The 20,294-nt window shown below is 50.3% G+C and overlaps 1 protein-coding gene across 1 annotated transcript in view; it reads left to right on the top strand.

The window, feature by feature from the left end:
- The first annotated feature begins 222 nt into the window (after positions 1–222).
- The window catches only part of KCTD3 (potassium channel tetramerization domain containing 3), a 96,965-nt gene continuing 76,893 nt past the window's right edge, over positions 223–20,294 (top strand). Inside the window, exons 1-6 of the mRNA XM_077282274.1 lie at positions 223–545; positions 3,784–3,837; positions 4,990–5,035; positions 11,310–11,383; positions 14,511–14,569; positions 15,647–15,727. Of these exons, the coding sequence (XP_077138389.1) occupies positions 475–545; positions 3,784–3,837; positions 4,990–5,035; positions 11,310–11,383; positions 14,511–14,569; positions 15,647–15,727 (385 nt within the window). The 5' untranslated portion in view covers positions 223–474. The remainder of the gene's footprint in view (positions 546–3,783; positions 3,838–4,989; positions 5,036–11,309; positions 11,384–14,510; positions 14,570–15,646; positions 15,728–20,294) is intronic.

Genomic DNA, 20,294 nt, shown 5'->3' with positions numbered 1-20,294 from the left:
CTGTTTTTCCATAAAATTAATCATTTACATATACACCGTAACGGTAACAGAGAAAAATAGGGGAGCAAAAAAATAAGCCTCTCGTTTTTTTTTTTTTAAAAGTGGAGACTCAAAAATGAAAAGAATGAGGGGAATAAAGGCACATTGCAGAAATATACACCCCCTGTGTCCCTGTCAGGAGCAGGAGGCCGCCGCCGCCATGGTGTGCGGTTACCATGGAGACAGCAGTCCCGGCCCGGGCTCAGGGATGACGGGAGAGGCCTGGCGGTGACGCCGCCTCCTCCTGCACATCCCGGAGCTTCTCCTTGTCTTCCTCCACCCCCGTGTTTTGCACGGCCGGGACATGGCGGGCTCCGGGCGGCCCTGCAGGAGCGGATTCTCCATGGTGGAGTAGGCGGCGCTCCTGGCTGACATCCCGGGAGAAGGCCGCACCGCCAGCCCGGGGATCGGTCGGAGACTGAGGCCGCAGCGGACATGGCCGGGAACTGCAATAACTTCACCCCGGGCACCGGGGAGATCATCCAGCTGGACGTGGGGGGCACCAGGTACCGGCAGGGGCCATTATTATTATTATTATTGGTATTATTAACCCCTAGGATACCAGGCTCCATTCTGCACCTTTCATGTATTTCTATCTCAGCCATAGAATGTAAACAAGCCTGTTCTATTCACTGACAGCAAGCACGAAACGCAAGAGGGATTTGTTTTTTGTTCCATAAAGTCTTAGGCTACTTTCACACTAGCGTCGGGAAAGACCCGTCGCTGTGCGTCCGGCCGACGTCCCCGACGCTAGCGTGGTCTCCGCCGCACAACGGGGGCAGCGGATGTATTTTTCCCACGCATCCGCTGCCCCATTGTGAGGTGCGGGGAAGTGCGGGGAGGTGGGGGCGGAGTTCCGGCCGCGCATGCGCGGTCGGAGAAAGCGGACCGTCGGGAGCAAAAAACGTTACATGTAAGGTTTTTTTCTCCCGACGGTCCGCAAACACACGCCCAAGCGTCGCAAAACGGACGCGACGTTTGGCAATGCGTCGCAAATGCGTCGCTAATGCGTCGCTAATGTTAGTCTATGACGAAAAAACGTATCCAGCAAGAACTTTTGCTGGATGCGTATTTTCGGCAAAACGACGCATTTGCGACGTATTGCAGTTAACGCTAGTGTGAAAGTAGCCTTAGGCTATGTTCACACGCTGCGGTTTTTGCTGCGGATCCGCAGCGGATTTGGCACTGCGGATCCGCAGCTTTTTTCCATGTAGGTTACAGTACAATGTAACCCAATGGAAAACAAAACCCGCTGTGCCGACGATCCTTTTTTCCCCAGGCAAATCCGCAGCGGTTTTGCCTGCAGAAAAAAGAAGTACCATGTCAATTCTTTCTGCGGATTCTGCTGCGGGTTTCCAGCAGCCCCAATAGGAAACTGCAGTTGGAAACCCGCAGTGGAATCCGCAGAAGAAAAAGGATCAAAAACCGCAGCGAAAAATCAGTGCGGATTTTAGCTGCGGTTTTTCAAAACAGGACCTGAAAAAAAAAGGACGGAAAAAAGGATCGTGTGAACGTAGCCTTAGGGTATGTGTCCACGTTCAGGATTTGGTCAGTATTTCTCATCAGTATTTGTAAGCCAAAACCAGGAGTGGGTGATAAATACAGAAGTTGTGCATATGTTTCTTTTATACTTTTCCTCTAATTGTTCCACTCCTGGTTTTGGCTTACAAATACTGATGGAAAATCCTGACCAAATCCTGATGCAATCCTGAACGTGGACACATACCCTTAGAATTGTCCGTCACTAGACTAGAGACGAATCAGTTGGCGACTGCCATTTTTTTTTTCCTTGTACTCCAAAAAAAGGGTCATTGGCAGTCTTTTTTATAGTTGGTTGGTGCAGTTCATCATCGTGTTTTCCTATATATTAATTTCTATAATATATTTACGTTATTTGCATACATTTTCCCGTGACTTTCATCAAAAGATTTGCGCTTTTTTTTTTTTTTTTAATTCTCTGCTGCGTTGCCTAATGTTCAGATTTTGTTTTTCCAAATTTTTCTACACTGATTTATCACATTTTTTGGGTATTTTTTATTTTGCACAAAGGTGCTCAAGTCCTCCTATTATCTTGTTTTCACTTTTATTTTTTTTTTGTATGGCTGAAGTTTTAGCAAAATATTTGCTCTAGAATGGTGCAAGGCAAAAATAAAGACCGTTTTTCGCTTACGCAATACACGTGAACAGCGTGGGAGTCGGATTCAAGGGACGCGTTAAAGGAGTTGTGACTTGGCGCCAACTTTTTAGTTAAACTTATAACCTGTTGGGTTATAGAGGATTTTGGGTAGAGGTACGGCTGTGATGATACTGGGGCTGGCGCTGACCGGACGGCTGTGATGATACGGGGGCTGGCGCTGAGCGGACGGCCGTGATGATACGGGGGCTGACGCTGACCGGACGGCCGTGATGATACGGGGGCTGGCGCTGAGCGGACGGCCGTGATGATACGGGGGCTGACGCTGAGCGGACGGCCGTGATGATACGGGGGCTGGCGCTGAGCGGACGGCCGTGATGATACGGGGGCTGGCGCTGAGCGGACGGCCGTGATGATACGGGGGCTGGCGCTGAGCGGACGGCCGTGATGATACGGGGGCTGGCGCTGAGCGGACGGCCGTGATGATACGGGGGCTGGCGCTGAGCGGACGGCCGTGATGATACGGGGGCTGGCGCTGAGCGGACGGCCGTGATGATACGGGGGCTGGCGCTGAGCGGACGGCCGTGATGATACGGGGGCTGGCGCTGAGCAGACGGCCGTGATGATACGGGGGCTGGCGCTGAGCGGACGGCCGTGATGATACGGGGGCTGGCGCTGAGCGGACGGCCGTGATGATACGGGGGCTGGCGCTGAGCGGACGGCCGTGATGATACGGGGGCTGGCGCTGAGCGGACGGCCGTGATGATACGGGGGCTGGCGCTGAGCGGACGGCCGTGATGATACGGGGGCTGGCGCTGAGCGGACGGCCGTGATGATACGGGGGCTGGCGCTGAGCGGACGGCCGTGATGATACGGGGGCTGGCGCTGAGCGGACGGCCGTGATGATACGGGGGCTGGCGCTGAGCGGATGGCCGTGATACGGGGGCTGGCGCTGACCGGACGGCTGTGATCATACGGGGGCTGGCGCTGACCGGACGGCCGTGATCATACGGGGGCTGGCGCTGAGCGGACGGCTGTGATGATACGGGGGCTGGCGCTGAGCGGACGGCTGTGATGATACGGGGGCTGGCGCTGACCGGATGGCCGTGATGATACGGTGGCTGGCGCTGAGCGGACGGCTGTGATGATACGGGGGCTGACGCTGACCGGACGGCTGTGATGATACGGGGGCTGGCGCTGAGCGGACGGCTGTGATGATACGGGGGCTGGCTCTGAGCGGACGGCTGTGATGATTCGGGGGCTGGCGCTGAGCGGACGGCTGTGATGATACGGGGGCTGGCGCTGACCGGATGGCCGTGATGATACGGTGGCTGGCGCTGAGCGGACGGCTGTGATGATACGGGGGCTGACGCTGACCGGACGGCTGTGAGGATACGGGGGCTGACGCTGACCGGACGGCTGTGATGATACGGGGGCTGACGGTGACCGGACAGCTGTGATGATACGGGGGCTGGCGCTGACCGGACGGCTGTGATGATACGGGGGCTGGCGCTGACCGGACGGCCGTGATGATACGGGGGCTGGCGCTGACTGGACCGCTGTGATATGCAACCATGTAATGACACATTCTTTTATTTGCTTTTCTTCAGGTTCAGCACATCGAGGCAAACACTAATGTGGATCCCGGACTCGTTCTTCTCTAGGTAGGTGATGGCATTATTTCTAGTGTCAGCGGCAAATCCTGCAATCAATCCTGAGACGTTCTGATTCAGTCTTTTCTGCTAATGATTGGAAACGTCAGCAAAGATGTCTGTAATGTGGAGTCGTCCTGCGCTGCAAGTATTCCTGAGAATCCCAGGTAGCTGGGTTATCATTTTTGAGGTCCACTACATAAGCTGGCCATACATATTTGATGACTGTTGGTCAAAAGATTGTTCAGCTGACTCCCCCGAGTGCTCCTCTGTTCTCTATGAGAAAGCCGGCGACGGACACGCCGGCCACCAGCTTATCTCAGGGAGAACAACTGTGATCGTCAGTCCGCAATTGCGCAGGCCTGATCGACATCTCCCGTCCATCAGTCAGCCTGCGCCCCCATTCACATTGGACCGTTGACCGTATCTGTTGATATTGGTGGGTTCGGCCAACATCAATCTGTGTGTGGCCAGCTTTAGACCTTCAGCAAACATGAGAAGGAGGTGATTTGTCCACCCGGCTATAACTTTCTTGTGAGTAGTTTGCAATTTGCCTTTTTTTTTTCTTATACCCCGAAATCGCAGCACTAAAATAGTGCACAGATGTATTTGGTCGCGTGACCTGAGAGTTATTTTGGCCCTGACCTAAATGTGCACAGTGCTACAGGGAGAATAACACAGATTCCCCATTCATCAAGTCTTATGTGCCAGTCTTGATGAAGGGCCCGCTGGAGTGAGATGCTCCAAATTCATTAAGAAGCGTGTGTGCCTCTTAGTGGATTTTTTTTTTCTAGCTGCTGCACAAGAAATGTTACTCCATAATATGTGGCATAATTGATGATGAATTTGTCTGAAGCGCTCGGGGCCTGATGTAAAAACTCGGCGAGTTTTTGCCACATTATGCAAAGTTTTACTCCAGTTTGATGCCTCAAAATTTAAGGGTGAGACTAAAAGGAGCAGACACGGGCGCAAAGCAGGCAAAAAACCTTGTGACAAGTAGCCGCCATATCAGTGCTGCACCCTATGGGGAAAGGACTGTAAAAAGAAAAAAAAAAAAATGTGATGTTTCTTGGACAGATGGGTACTACTCTCACTATTGCTTTCAGTCTTACCAGTCTTGTTCTGACTTTCTTGCTTCTTCACATTCTGTAATTTATTTTGCAGTCTCTTGAGCGGAAGGATTTCAACTCTTCGGGATGAAACTGGAGCGGTGAGTAATATTTCTTATTGCATTTTAATGTGACTTTAGCTCGTAGGTCTGGCTGCTCCCCATGAGTCCAGGTGCTTGAGTAGATGACCGCTTACATGGGACCTATTGATATGTTAGGGGTCCCGAGTGGACGAACAGTGATACCCATATGCCCTTATATCAGGACAGCCTTTCTCACAGTTTCACAGTTTATGGGTGCAGTGCAGATTTTCAGCACAGATTCTGAATCTTTTCAAAATTGCTTTAGTAGAAAAAAAAATCTATTTTCTCCTTCGCCTCATTGGGGGACACAGACCGTGGGTGTATGCTGCTGCCACTAGGAGGCTGACACTAAGTGATACAAGGAAAGTTCTCTCCTCCCCTGCAGTATACACCCTCCTGCTGGCTCTCAGCTCCTCCCCTGCAGTATACACCCTCCTGCTGGCTCTCAGCTCCTCCCCTGCAGTATACACCCTCCTGCTGGCTCTCAGCTCCTCCCCTGCAGTATACACCCTCCTGCTGGCTCTCAGCTCCTCCCCTGCAGTATACACCCTCCTGCTGGCTCTCAGTGAACCAGTTCTTGCTTAGTGTCTGTAGGAGGCACATGGGTCTGGTTCAGGCCCCAACGTTTTTATTTTTTTTTTTACTTTTCTGTAAATTTTTATTTTTTAATTAACGGAGTGAAGGGGGCGACGGATCCTTTCAAGGTTCCGATCTCCCCCGAATCATCAACAGGCGAGCACGGCGAGTATACCTCCCCGTACCTCTCCTGCAACATGGGAAGCCTGAGCTCTCTTCAGGGGTGATGGTTCCTTTCATGGTCCTGATCTCCCCACACCAGCAACAGACGATCACATGGAGTGTCGTCTCCATGTATCCTCTCCTGGAGCCAGGCCTAATGCCGGACAACTGGCCCTGTCCACCCGGACTGAACTCCGTGGATGTACAGAGGCCCCTGTCTATGGCGTCTGAGCAGCCCCCACTGTCCCACTACTGTGAAAGCGGATGGCACAAGGAGGCGGACGGTTCCTCTCCACCTCCCTAACAAACGGATGATGGATTGAGGGTTATCCCTGCACCGCCCACGCTGCACAGAACAGCGCTGAAACCCACATCCGCGTCGGCTCCATGTCGGGACGCGCACCGATGGTGAGTGGGTCCATCTGCAGAGGGATAACCACATGCTGACAGGCAGCCTCAGCCACTTCCATGTGGCCCACCTCCCTCAGGTAACGCTCCGGCCGGCTGCAAAAATTTAGCCCCCGGCTTCGGCCGATGTGTAGGCCGCATCCCTGAAGTCGCGCCCGCACGCCTGGAATGCCCCTCACTTCTACCGCCGTGTCGCCCGCCGGCTACAGAAATTTAGGCCACGGCTTGGGCCTATTAAACATAGTGTCCGTGGCTCCGCCCCCCGAATTGGCGCTTCTCGCTCTCTGCGAGATTTTATCAACTCTGCAACTCCTGGTGGCCATCTTGGTCCACCCGGCCGGCTCACACTGGGGCGACGGTTTTTGCTTTAAAGGGGCACATCGACTCTACATCAGTACCCGTGTAAGGAAGTACCTGACCAGTCCCTGGTCTTAAAGGCACACGACCAGTATTCCCTGGTCTTAAAGGCACACGACCAGTATTCCCTGGTCTTAAAGGCACACGACCAGTATTCCCTGGTCTTAAAGGCGCATGACCAGTATTCTCTGTTCTTAAAGGCGCATGACCAGTATTCCCTGGTCTTAAAGGCGTATGACCAGTATTCCCTGGTCTTAAGGGCGCATGATCAATCCGAGGAGCCCTCCGCCGCCGACCCCAGCTTATCCTCTAGTTCCCCTCAGTGGACTTCGTCACTGACCGCAATCCATGGTTCTCTGACCAAGAGATTGAATCCCTCCGTGTACCCTCTGTGGCTCGGAGTGCTCGCAGGACCGATATACATGGTCCCTATCCTACATGGGAGCCGTCAGCTAGCAGGGGCCGCAAGTATTCTAGAAACGTACAGGCGTCTAGAAACATACAGGCATCTAGAAAACGGAAGTTTTCGTTTCCTGCTCCCTCACCAATGATTTGATGACAACAAGGCTCTGAATATGGATCGAATATTGCCTGAACTTGCCAGAGCTTCAGAGAAGATTAACCAATCTCGGTACATTGACGAAGACTCTGGTTCTGCGCTAGACTACGCAATGTCCCTCATAAGGAGACTAAACTCCCTCGTAGAGCATTTGCCATTCAGTCTGGATAAGCGATTCACTGGACAGAAACCTGTACGTGGGATGCCATGCCTGGCCTGATTTTTAAGGGCAACAAGTCCTGTAAAGGGCACCGATCTCCCCACACCATCAACAGACGAGCACACGGAGTGTCGCTTCCATGTATCCTCTTCTGCATCCAGGCCTAACGCCAGACAACCTGTCCTGTCCACCTGGAGACCTGAACTCTGTGGATGTACAGAGGCACCCTTTTTGGCGTACAAGCACCCCCCTCTGCATCACCACTATTTAACGGATGATGCAAGAAGGCGGACAATTCCTCTCCACTTCCCTGTTAAGAGGTTGATGGATCGAGGGTTCCTAATTTTTATCTGCACCCTCAAAAGAGAGCTACGATGGTAAGAGACTATGACCTGCTGAATGCAACCGCGCATTCTGCCACTGGGCTGATTATCCGGGTAGAATCTCCTGTGGTATACCTACCGTATCCCTGCCCATGTATTATCAGTTAAAAATACCACGGACTGTCAGATAGCAAATCTGGTTCGTTCCGTCTTGCGGCTTCGGGTTCAGCGCTCTATCCTCCCTAGCCGCCGCATGGATTGCTAGAGCAATGGTCTCCTGGCTGGAGACCTTAACTACCTTGATTCACACCAGTAACAACTGGCCAAACAAATCTTTTGAGCGGGAGACTGACAAAGGATTGTATAAGGGTTGTCCAGCACAGTCTAGATCTAAGGGATCTTGGTTCCAAAAAGGGGAACGAAAAGTAAGACCAATCCTGGACCTCAAACTTCTAACAACCTTTGACATGGTCCTCCTTCTTCGGATGGAGTTCATCCGCTCAGCCATTACTTCAACAGAAAAAGGTGCAGTTTCTGGCATCCATCGACATTCGGGATGCTTACCCTCTTCAAAAATTCCTTCGCTTTTCCATTCGTGAACAGCATTTTCAAGTCACGACCTTGTCCTTCGGCCTGGCTACCGCACCCAGAGTGTTCGCAAGGGTCATGGCGGCTGTCATTTTCCTCTTGCACCCTAGAAGCGTGGTCGTCCTGCCCTATGTGGTCGACTTTCTAGCTGCCCTTCCAGGACTACGCTGAGTCGTCTATATCACTTGCGATACCCTCTCACCTGGGCTGGCAGCTAAACTTAGACAAGTTCTCCTCATTTCCAGCCCAGCAGATATCCTTTTTGAGGATGATCCTGCACACTTCCAGAAGGATGGTAATTCTCCCTCGAGACAAGGTCATGGCCCTTCAACAGGGAGCTCGCGCACTTGACTACTCATCCCCTCATTTCATTTGATTTGCTAGGAGGGTTCTGAGGGAAAAATGGTGACGACAATGGAAGCGGTTTCCTTCACTCCGCTCGTTTTCAGCAAGTCAAACAAACGATAGTCTCTGAGCTCCTTCTTCATCCAGGGCCTTTCTCCCGGTTCAATGGTTATTAGTAACTATCAATGCCAGTCTTCTTCTCCCTATCATTGCTCTGGAGATCTGAACGGTAGTCCTACAGCAGGTCTGCCTTCTGGCGGGTCACCCCATCCGAATTCAATTGGTTAATGCCACGGCGGTGCCATACGTCAATCATCTAGCAGGTACCCACGGTCAGGCGCCATGACCGAGGTACCCCACTTTCTCTGATGGGACGAGATCTATCATTCGGTGATCTCGGCAGTATATATCCCAGGAGTAGAACTCTGGACGGCAAACAAATTCAGCCGTCAGGGTTCCGCCTCAAGTCAGTGGGAACTTCACCCCGAAGTCTTCCATCAGATCTGCCTTCACTGGAGCGCTCCAGTTGTAGATCAGATGGCGTCCAGACTGAATGCCAATGTACTCGAGTTTGTGGTTCGGCCTCGAGATCCAAGAGCCATCGCACTGCATGCTCTGGTTCTTCCGTGGTACCAGTTTCCATAACTCCCCTTTCACAACTTCCGAAAGCCTTCCGAAAAGCAGAAAGGGCCCCAGTGATCCTCCGAGAGCCGCACTGACCGCGTCAGTTTTTGGTTTGCGGAGCTAGTATCTTTCCGCCTTATTGCAGCAAAACTGTAAGTAGTGACCTTCTCACGGAGTTTTCACACGTAGTTCTTTCCTATCGCATACCGTTAGATCATTGGGACCTTAATTGTCCTAGGAGTCTTACAGTAGACTGCTTTTCATCCGGGCAGACTTTACTATCAGGGAAATTCGCCCTTTTTTCTCTGCGATATCCTCGCCCTGACAAGTCTTCGGAGCTAGCTGTTCTGCTCTTTCAGACTTTTTTCCCCTTATGACCTTCAAGGCAAGGTTGTCCTCAGGCCATCCCCGTCCCTTGTTACCAAGGTGGTATTGTATTACCACTGTTATGAGGGCATAGTTCTTCCCTCATCTCTTTCGGCTCCAGTCCACAAAATGGAATGAGTTCCCCATATTCTGGACGAAGTGAGTGCTCTGAGTAGGTACGTCTCGAGGACGGCGTCCTTCCGAAGGTTGGACTCTTTATTTGGGCTTCCTGACGGTAAGAGGAAGGCTTCCTGACGTTTTTAGGAAGGGTTTAGCCGTTTCATCGGGTTTAGCCTGGTGGATTCGTTTCACCATCCAGGAGTCCTTCCGTGCTAGATGTCAGCCTATCTCCCTGTCTATCGAGGGTTCTAGGCACCAGGCATCGGCAACGCACACCTGCAAGCTTGCGGATTCGTCCAGTCCGCATGCAGTCTTGAAGCACTATAATTCCCACACTTCCACAGATGTGAGTCTGGGCAGGTGGACTCTGCAGGCTGCGGTGGCATACTTGTAAGTAGCGGTTACACAGGGCCTGATCTGACGTTGTCCCCACCCAGGGACTGCTTTGGGACGTCCCACGGTCTGTGTCCCCCAATGAGGCGAAGGAGAAATAGGGATTTTTGTGTACTCACCGTAAAATCCTTTTCTCCGAGCCATTCGTTGGGGGACACAGCTCCCACCCTGTTAATAGCTTATGCTTGTTTTTATAATCTGACATGCTATACTCTCATATATAATATGACATGCTATACGCTCATATGTTGTTATTGATCTCCTACTGCTTTTGCACCGAACTGGTTAGCTGAGAGCCAGCAGGAGGGTGTATACTGCAGAGGAGGAGCTAACTTTTTTTGTATCACTTAGTGTCAGCCTCCTAGTGGCAGCAGCATACACCCACGGTCTGTGTCCCCCAATGAATGGCTCGGAGAAAAGGATTTTACGGTGAGTACACAAAAATCCCTATTTTAGGATTTTAGACTGTTCTTTAGCTAGTTAAAAAATGCAAAACAAAGCGCAAATTGCTGATTTGTCGGTCTCCAGAAAGGGTTACTGGGTTGCAAGGAGGGGTAGTAACAACTTGCCTGGAACACGCGCAGCCATCTTAGACCGACCCCTAGGAGAGACACCCCATAAGGTTACATCCCCCTGGAGGATGGCGGCCCAGCTAAAATAGAAATGAGTTGAAAGTGCACTCAGGTATTTAAAGGGGTTTTCTGAGCAAAAGGTACCTGGGAGTTGGATTCTGTAAAAAATAAAATAAATTCCTCTACCGGGACTAGCACAGGCTTTCAACCAGCGGTAAGACTGCTTTGGTCTGTGATTGGCTGCAGCAGTCAGTTGACACGTTTTTTCAAATTAACTGACCTCTGCAGCCCATCACAGACCGCAGCAGTCCTGCCGCTGGGTGAAAGGTGCAGTCAATACTACGTTGCTGCCGCAGACCACAGAGCGGCCTGCATTGGGAGACAACAGATAAGTTCGATTTTATCTTATTTTTGCAAAATCCAACTCCCAGGTAATGAGAACCTTTTACCCAAACAACCCTGGGTTTACCATCACCAAAAGATTTTTGGGCATACATGTTACTGTTCTGGGAACATGTCGGCCCTTGCAAACTTCTCTATGTAATGAGACAAATGCCTTATGCTGAAATATCATCCTGTATTCCTCCGATGGTACTTTTTTTTTTTTTTTATGACTGTGTTTGGTCTTCTAACTTTAGTGGTCATTTTAACAAGTAAGATCAGGTTTATCGGACATTTCAGGAATAGTAAAGTCTTGTTATTCAGCATCTCCTAACTAGTCGGTTAATCTTCTTCGTAGATATTTATCGATCGCGATCCCACTGCATTTGCTCCCATATTGAATTTCCTCCGAACAAAGGAACTGGACCTAAGGTGAGTCCCTGATGTGTGCGGACCGACACCGGCTACAATACACTGTCATCGTCTTCACCTCGGATTTCGGTAAAATAGGGTTTTACCTACATAAAGAGTTTAATAAGTGAAATAAGATTGCTCTTGTCAAGCCGGGAATATTCGGCGGCTGTTTTCTGAAATGGGTTTTGTCCTATTGATTATAGGACGACGTGTGTCGCAAATGTGTTTGATTTTAGGTCAGAAGTGGCATGTGACTCTTTCCATAGACGTCAGTGCAAGTTACACACTGTGAGTTGTCTGCAGCTTGGCTGTTTTATTTACAGCAAAACCAGCGCTAAAATAGTTGTACGACAGCAAGTTGCATAAGTTTGTTTTGTTGTCATGACTTTTCAGATAACCCATGGCGCCGTGTAGCATTAGACTAAATGTGATGTGACATAAATTTCTGACAGACGGGTGAGGGGTTATTCGACTTATCATTCATTGATGATGATTTATACAGGATATTTTACAGGATTAGGAAAACATAACACCATGTAGGAGTTGTGGCTGGCTTTGCAGCCTGCCTCTATTAATGTGAATGGGTCTGGACTGCATTATCACAGACAACCTGTGAACAGTTGTGGTGCTGTTTTTGGTTTGTTTGTTTTTTTGTTTCTCCTTCCTCCCATGACGGCACCACGGAGAGAGGGGATCCGCCCTTCAAGGACAGAAAACCTACAGATAAAAAGGGCAGTACCTCTCTCCCGCATCAATTGTTTACAGAGCGCTATATGGGTATACATTAAAAAAAAAAAAAAAAAAAGAGCACTAGAGGACCTCCAAGTTATTAACATAAGCTTCATAGTAATGTTGAATAGTAACAGAAACAGCATGTGACTACATATAAGTAACAAAATTAAAGAAAATAGATGTGCACACCCACGCGTGAAGGAAGGGAATGTACGGGTGCGGTCATGGGCTCTGAGAAATCCCGATCTATGGAAACACGGCACCATTTTCGGTAGGTAGGCTGGGTCGGTCTTAAGAATAACCCTATCCTCCAAGATTTGTGTGAAGGGAGGGCTGACCAACAATGCCTGGATGTCACTGACCCTAGGAGCTGATGTGAGAGCTACTAGAAGTGTTGTTTTAAGGAACAGGATTCTCAATGAAGGCTATAAGGACCAAGTTTAAATCCCAAGGAGAAGTACTCTGAGATGGGATGGGTCTAGACCTGGCCGATACATTGATTAAGCTGGATATCCACCGATTCCCAGCCAGTTTATGATTGTATAGGGCCCCTAATGCCGCGACTTGAACCTTTAAAGTACTTGTAGCTAGTCCCTGTTGCAATCCCTTCTGCAGAAATTCCAAGATGGAAGTTAGTGGAACCCCCCCTTCTAGCTTGGAACCTGAAGCTGAAATTAACTTCCTCCATGCTTTCTCATACAGTTTGGTGGTTACAGGTTTCCTACTCTGTAGCAATCTGGAGATTAAATTTGGTGAAAACCCCTCATTACTCAATTGAGCCCTCTCAAATTCTAGGCTGTCATTTGTAAGGTTGTTACCTGAGGATGACGAAACAGCCCGTGGGAAAGCAGGTCTGGAAGCTCTGGAAGTACCCAGGGGTCAGAGATGGACATCATCCTCAGCCAAGAAATCCATGTCCTCTTTGGTCAGAAGGGGGCCATTAAGATCACTTTTGCCTTGTCTTCCCCGATTTACCTCAGAACCACTAGAATCAGGGCAATCGGAGGAAAAGCATAGGCTAGATGGTGGTCCCATGGAATCATGAAGGCATCTAACGCAATGGGGTTCCCTTTGGGATCTATTGAGCAGAAAGCGTCTACCTTCCTGTTCTGAGTGTTGGCGAATAGATCTATGAAAGGATCTCCCCAACTTTCTGAAATCTGATCGAACACCGTCTGATTCAGTTCCCACTCGCCCTGTCTCAGCTGGGTCCGACTCAGGAAATCCACCCTGTGATTCTCTGTCCCTCTTATGCAGAGTGCAGACAGAGACCCCAAGTTGTCCTTGGCTAACCTGAAAATGGACCTTGTTACTTCCTTAAGAGGGCAGGACCGGGTTCCTCCCTGGTGATTAAAGTATGCTACCACAACCCGGTTGTCTGAGTACACTCTTATGTGGTGTCTCTGGAGAGTGTTAAAGAATTCTAGGAGAGCGAACTTCACTGCCAATAGTTCCTTCATGTTTGAGATTAAGTCCTCTGTCCGGACCCCTTGAGCTATCTGGTCGTTCAGGTGAGCCCCCCAACCTCTGGGGCTTGCGTCTATGGTCAGGACCTGAGAGATTGGGATCACCCACGGAATGCCTCAGGTTAAGTTGTTCATCCTCATCCACCATTCTAACGAAAGTACCGTTTTTGATGAAACGGTTAACTGCCCTTCTAAATTCCCTTTTTAGAGTTTTCGGCTGACAAAATTTCCCACTGCAACTCTCTGGTGTGTACCTGAGCCCATTGAACAGCCAGAATACAAGATGTCATGGAACCTAGGAGGGACATCGCTAATGTTACACTCTCTGCAATTCTTCCCGTTGTGCCATCATGGGGGAAGGAGAAAGACGTAGTTACTTACTGGTAAAAGCATTTCTCAAAGTCCATGACGGCACCCGTACATTCCCTCCCTTCACGCGTGGGTGTGCACATCTATTTTTGTTACATATATTTAGTCACATTGTGTTTCCGTTAAGCTTCATAGTAATGTTGAATAGTATGTTAATAACCTGGAGGTCCTCTAGTGCTCCTTTTTTTTTTTTTTTTTTTGTTTGTATACCTCTTTTCACATGTAAAGTGCCATGGAACAAATGGCGCTATAATAATAATAATAATAATATACTAAGCAACTGATGCGGTAGAGAGGTACCGCCCTTTTTAGCTGTAGGTTTCCTGCCCTTGAAGAGCGGATCCCTTCTCTCTGTGGTGCCATCATGGGCTCTGAGAAATCCCGTTAACGGTAAGTAACTGTGTCCTTTTTTTTTTTTAATATATATCTGCACAGCCCCATTAACTGGTGTGACAAGCCCTATAGGAGATTTGAGACTACCAATGAAAATCCAATGCATGGGATCCTCCTCAGAAATAACAAATGGTTCTAAGTTTTCTAGTAATGTCCTAACCTTTACTTATTCTCTGTTTATCCAGAGGAGTCAGCCTGAATGTTCTCCGACACGAAGCTGAATTCTATGGAATCACTCCACTGGGTAATTTCATTGTTACACTTATAGACAAACCTTTATTCCCATCTTAAAGCGCTTGTCCAGGCATGAGGTACAAATCTGCAGTCACTCTGTAAGACTGCAGACTTGTGAATCTTCACAGTGCGCACTGTAAGAATTATCCGGGAGCGGATGGGCACGTGACCCCAGTTGTGTGATTCGCATACATGTGGACACATTTCGACTGAATGAGCTTGTCTAGTGTAGGTTGTACCCGTCAAGTTGTAACATTCAAAATCAAATACTTGTGGTCACGTCCTTGCCTGCTCCCAGTGCCAGCATTGGAGGATCCTGACAGCGCATAGGTGTGAGGATCCACAAATCTACAATCACATTGAGTGTCTGCAGACTTGTACCACAAACCTGTACAACTGCTGTAGTACTATTCACGACTGAGACAGAAGCTCCCCACAACACGTGCTGCGTGCGGGGAAACCCGGCCCCGTCAAGGAGTGCCTCGTGCGGGGAAACCTGGCCCCGACAAGGCGTGCCTCGTGCGGGGAAACCTGGCCCCGACAAGGCGTGCCTCGTGCGGGGAAACCTGGCCCCGACAAGGCGTGCCTCGTGCGGGGAAACCTGGCCCCGACAAGGCGTGCCTCGTGCAGGGAAACCTGGCCCCGACAAGGCGTGCCTCGTGCGGGGAAACCTGGCCCCGGCAAGGCATGCCTCTTGCGGGGAAACTCTGCCCCGACAAGGCGTGCCGCGTGCAAGGAAACCTGGCCCCGACAAGGCGTGCCGCTTGTTCTCACCCCCGACAAGGCGTGCCGCGTGCGGGGAAAGTTCCCACCCCACAAGGCCCATTTTGCGTTTTTCCAATACATCAACTTGCAGCGATGACTGTTCCCTCTTAGCCTAATATATCCTATTTCTGACAGGTGCCATTGGCTCCAGATAATTAATGTTCTTCTTTTCACCTGTCAGTAGTATTTTAATGTCCTTAGACCTGTGTTTTTAATCCATGTATGTAAGCTAGGTAGGATAGAGAGAATTCTTATGTGAGGAGTGACTTCTATATTATGGTCTATCGAGTTGTCTGACTATTTTATTTCCTTTATTTGATAGTAAGAAGATTGCTCTTATGTGAAGAGCTGGAGCGCTCCTCGTGTGGCAGTGTGCTGTTTCATGGCTACTTACCACCTCCAGGTAACGTTCATGTGGACTGTGTGTCTGTACTATGGATCTCCAGCATCCACGAATTGCCTGCTGACTCATTGCCCCATTGGGCTTCCATTAAGGGGCATCATGTCAGGTCACCTACACTAATGAAAGGAGACCTGAAATGGGTGTTACATTTGGCGCAATAGGCACCTAAATGGACGCCTCACTTAGTTCTCGGCACTTAAATGTCGCTGTTCGAGTTTGACAGCAGCCAGCAGAGCTAGATCTGATCACTGCTGTTAGATCAGGTATCGGTTGTATAACGCAGCTCCTGAGCCTGCTCCATACACCCGACAAGTTATACACCGTACATAAACAGGACATTATCAGAAGGGAATAGTGATCCTGCTCGTGCCATACAGTAAGAGCAGTTGTATAATATTGGAGTACATAGTATAACTTATCACAGGTTCAGGTCTGTAGTGCAATTAAAAAGTAAAGTGAAAAGTGATAAAATAATAAAAAATTTAAATCTAAAAAAAAATTGATATTAGTTTGTAGCACTCCCCTTTTTCCAATCTGAAAATAAAAAATATACTTGGTATTGCCGCATCCATAAAAGTCCATTCTATAAGTTTCTGGATCTGATATGCCTCGGTAATTGCTCTTTTGATCCCGTTGGCGATCGTGCTTTGGAAGACGTCTTCCCTTTATTCTGGCTGTAAAGCTGGATGAATAGATTTTGGTCTTTTCTCCACATCTGTGTCTCTTGGAGATAATGAAGGATCACCCTTCCAGAGTATATCCAATTTATGGAATTCTTCTTCCTTCTTGTTTGTTGGATTCTGGCAGCAGGAGGGGAGAATATCTCTCGAGATCTGTGGAAGTCTGAGACCACTTTGGGTACAAATAATGGGTCAAGGCGAAGAATGAGTCGGTCTTCTAGGATTCTTAAGTATGGTTTGTTAATTGAGAGGGCCTGCAGTTCACCCACTCTTCTGGCTGTAGTAATCTCTACAAGGAAGGCTGTCTTCCAGGCCAGTCTGTCCAACTTTATTGATAAGGGGTCAAATGGTGGAAGCAATAGCCCTTTGAGGACAATATTAACCGCTTCGTGACCGTCGACTGTAGATAAACGTCGACACTAGCAGGGCTTTGTGTAGCGCCGACGTTTGTCTACTGTCGGCGGTTTTGTGCTGATCGGGAGCCCCACGTACCTTATAACGAGGGGATCCCGGCGCACAATGCTTCCTGTGACCCACCCCCGACCTCATCAAGACCTGATTGGTTCAGGTTCTGATGACGTCAGCGTCACACCAGCCAATGAGACAAATCGCTAGGAAAGTTTGTTGTAGCAACGAACTTTCCCGGGCGATCTGCCTCATAAAGACGCTGTTTCTCCTCAGATCTCCTGTCAGTGAGAGATTTGAGGAGAAACCGTGTTACAAGTGCTGCTGGCAACATCTGTGTCAGTCAGCGCTCTTGCTATAAAGTTAAAAAGACAGATAAGGCAGGTTAGGGTTTAGTGCTATAGTCAGGGTTTAGACCGCGGCTTTGGCCTAGCCGAGGCCGCCGCCTTGTTTCTGCCCCCCGGCCCGCCCCCCGGATGACAAATATGACAATCCACAGTGTCATAGAGGGGGCAGATCGAGACTGAAAGGGCGCGTTTTTACACAGCCCTGCCGCCTTTTTCTCTGCCCCCTTTCTCCTTCTTCCCCTTCTCCTCGGCGGCCATTTCTGCTGCAGGACAAGATTAACCCTGCATCTCCCGGCGTCCAGGCCAGCCAGTCTCCGGGGGGGCACAGGACTGTGTATCTTCGGCGCTGGACCTAGGGGCAAACTGGTGGGGTAAGATCACAGCTGGGGTTCTTACTCGGCTGTGATTCCATATTCCTATAAGACCGCCTATAGGTTCCTCTGCATAGCCAACCCTGTAGGGCCCTCTGCATAGCCACCCCTCTCACGTACTATGCCGGGCTCAAGGTCCAAGAAAACCAGGCAGGACTGCTTTTATGCATTCTGCACAGCCTGCAGGACCACTCTCCCCAGTGGCATCATGTACCCGCACTGCCGGGACTGTATCCAGACTACTGTGTCAGAGCCCCAAGAAGCCCCTACCAATGCTTCGGTGTCTATTGCCACGCCGGAATGGGCTACTCAGATGTCGCAATCTATGACGCAGTCTATAGATAACCTAACCTCCACATTGCTTCAGGCTCTGCAAGGTCATGCCTCAGCTATGAACATTACCCAGCAAAGGGAGAGCTCGACTCAGGGACATGACGTCCCGGGCACATCCATGTCTCGGACAGGACGTAAGCGGACCCACAGGTCACGTTCATCTGCGTCATCCCATAGCACACGGTCATCCCCTTCTAGGGAGAGACTCCGTAGTTCCAGGTCACCTAGACCGTCCCCTACCAGGGACAGACAATGCAGATCTCCGCAGCGATCCCCGACCAGAGAAACCAGGGGACGCCTCAGCGATACACAGGATTCGGAAGGCATCTGTGACTCCAACTCAGACAAGGAAACGGAGGGGTCCCTGATCCCAATTCCCCCTAGCAATACAGCGCTAGTTGAGGACGTAATCTCTTCCATCCATAGGGTGCTGGACATTTCTGATCCGCCCCCGGAGGCCCCAGAACACAAGATTTCCTTTGAAGGAGTTCTGAAACCGCCTAAGGTCTTCTCTAACCCCCACAGTTTAAGGTGATCCTTATATGAAGGGTAACCAAACCCGATTCCGATCCTTTCGGAATTCTTCGGGCTGGTCCGTCTCGCGTCCAGCACAAAATCGTAACCGTTCCCCACGCAGGGACAACTCACGGTCGACGCAAAGGTCGGACAAGACCTGGCAATCAAAAGCAGGCCAGTCAAAGCCCAAAGTAGGAAAACCTCAGACTTTCTCCTCATCATGACTCACGGACTCCGGAAGACATCCCACCCGTAGGCGGCTGACTTTTGCTCTTTCAGCAAGTCTGGCTGCCTATTACAGAAGACAGATGGGTCAGGGAACTAGTGTCTTCCGGATACAAGATAGAGTTCACTTCCAACCCACCGAACCGATTCTTCCTCTCTGTTCCCCCAAAACCGCCAGCCAAGGCTCGTGCCTTCCACCAAGCGGTTTCCTCGCTTCTTCAAGCAGGAGTCATAGTACCGGTTTCGGTGGCCGAGCGCTTCCGAGGGTTCTACTCCAATCTATTCATAGTCCCCAAGAAAGGAGGCAGCGTACGGCCCATACTGGACCTAAAAGAACTCAACAAATATGTACGGGTTCGTCACTTCCTCATGGAGTCCCTTCGGTCCATCTTTGCGTCCATGGAGAAGGGAGAATATCTCGCCTCCATAGATATACAGGACGCATACCTGCATATACTGATTGCACCCGCCCATCAGAGATTTCTCAGGTTCGCAATCGACCAGGACCACTACCAGTTCGTGGCTCTCCTGTTCGGACTCGCCACGGCTCCCAGAGTGTTTACCAAGGTCATGGCAGCCACCATGGACGTCCTGCCCTCCAGAGGCATAGTAGTCGTTCCATACCTGGACGATCTCCTCATCAAAGCTTCCACCTTCAAGGACTGCGAGCTCAGCGTCTCAATCACAATCGACACTCTGAGTCATTTGGGCTTGTTAGTCAACCTACAAAAGTCATCGCCAACCCCGAGTCAGTCTCTGACCTTCCTGGGAAGGCTGTTTGACACCTCCAGGGGTCTGGTGCTCCTTCCCAAGGATAAGGTACTGGCTCTCCGTCTAGGAGTTCGCACCCTCCTCCCCAACCCCCCCCCCCGATCTCTCCGGTTTGCCATGAAAGTCCTCGGCAGGATGGCGGCAGCAATAGAAGCGGTTCCATTTGCCCAGTTTCGCCTAAGGCCTCTCCAACTAGCCATTCTCAAGTCCTGGGACAGGAATCCTTTTTCTCTCGACAGAGAGTTCCAGCTAACGTCGTCAACCAGGAGGTCCCTGCATTGGTGGCTCAAGCCAACCTCGCTAGCAACGGGGAAATCCTTTCTCACAGGTCAATGGAAGGTCCTGACCACCTACACCACAGGGCACAGGGCAAGTGGTCACCAGTAGAAGCGACCATGCCCATCAACATCCTGGAAATTCGTGCCATCCTCCTGGCGTTGAGAGCCTTCCTTCACTTACTGGCAGCCTCTCACATCAGAGTACAGTCGGACAATGCCACGGCTGTGGCATATGTGAACCACCAAGGAGGGACCCGCAGTACCCAGGCAATGCGAGAAGTGACACACATCCTCCACTGGGCGGAATACACAGGGTCGGTGCTCTCTGCGGTCCACATTCGGGTGTGGACAACTGGGAAGCCGACTTCCTCAGCCGACAAGGAATGGACTCGGGAGAATGGTCTCTCCATCCCGAAATTTTTCAACAGATCTGCCATCACTGGGGGACTCCGGACGTGGACCTAATGGCATCCCACTTCAATGCCAAGGTCTCCAACTTCATGGCCAGAACACACGATCCGCGGTCGCTCGGAGCAGATGCCCTGGTTCAGGACTGGACCCAGTTCCAGCTTCTGTACATTTTTCCACCTCTCCCCCTGATATCTAGAGTGGTGAGGAAGATCAAGCAAGAGGGAGATCCA

The sequence above is a fragment of the Ranitomeya variabilis genome, chromosome 2 (assembly GCF_051348905.1).
Source record: "Ranitomeya variabilis isolate aRanVar5 chromosome 2, aRanVar5.hap1, whole genome shotgun sequence".
Lineage (NCBI taxonomy): Eukaryota > Metazoa > Chordata > Amphibia > Anura > Dendrobatidae > Ranitomeya > Ranitomeya variabilis.
Note: the sequence above shows the minus strand (reverse complement) of the source record. Positions and strands in the feature narration are given on the sequence as shown.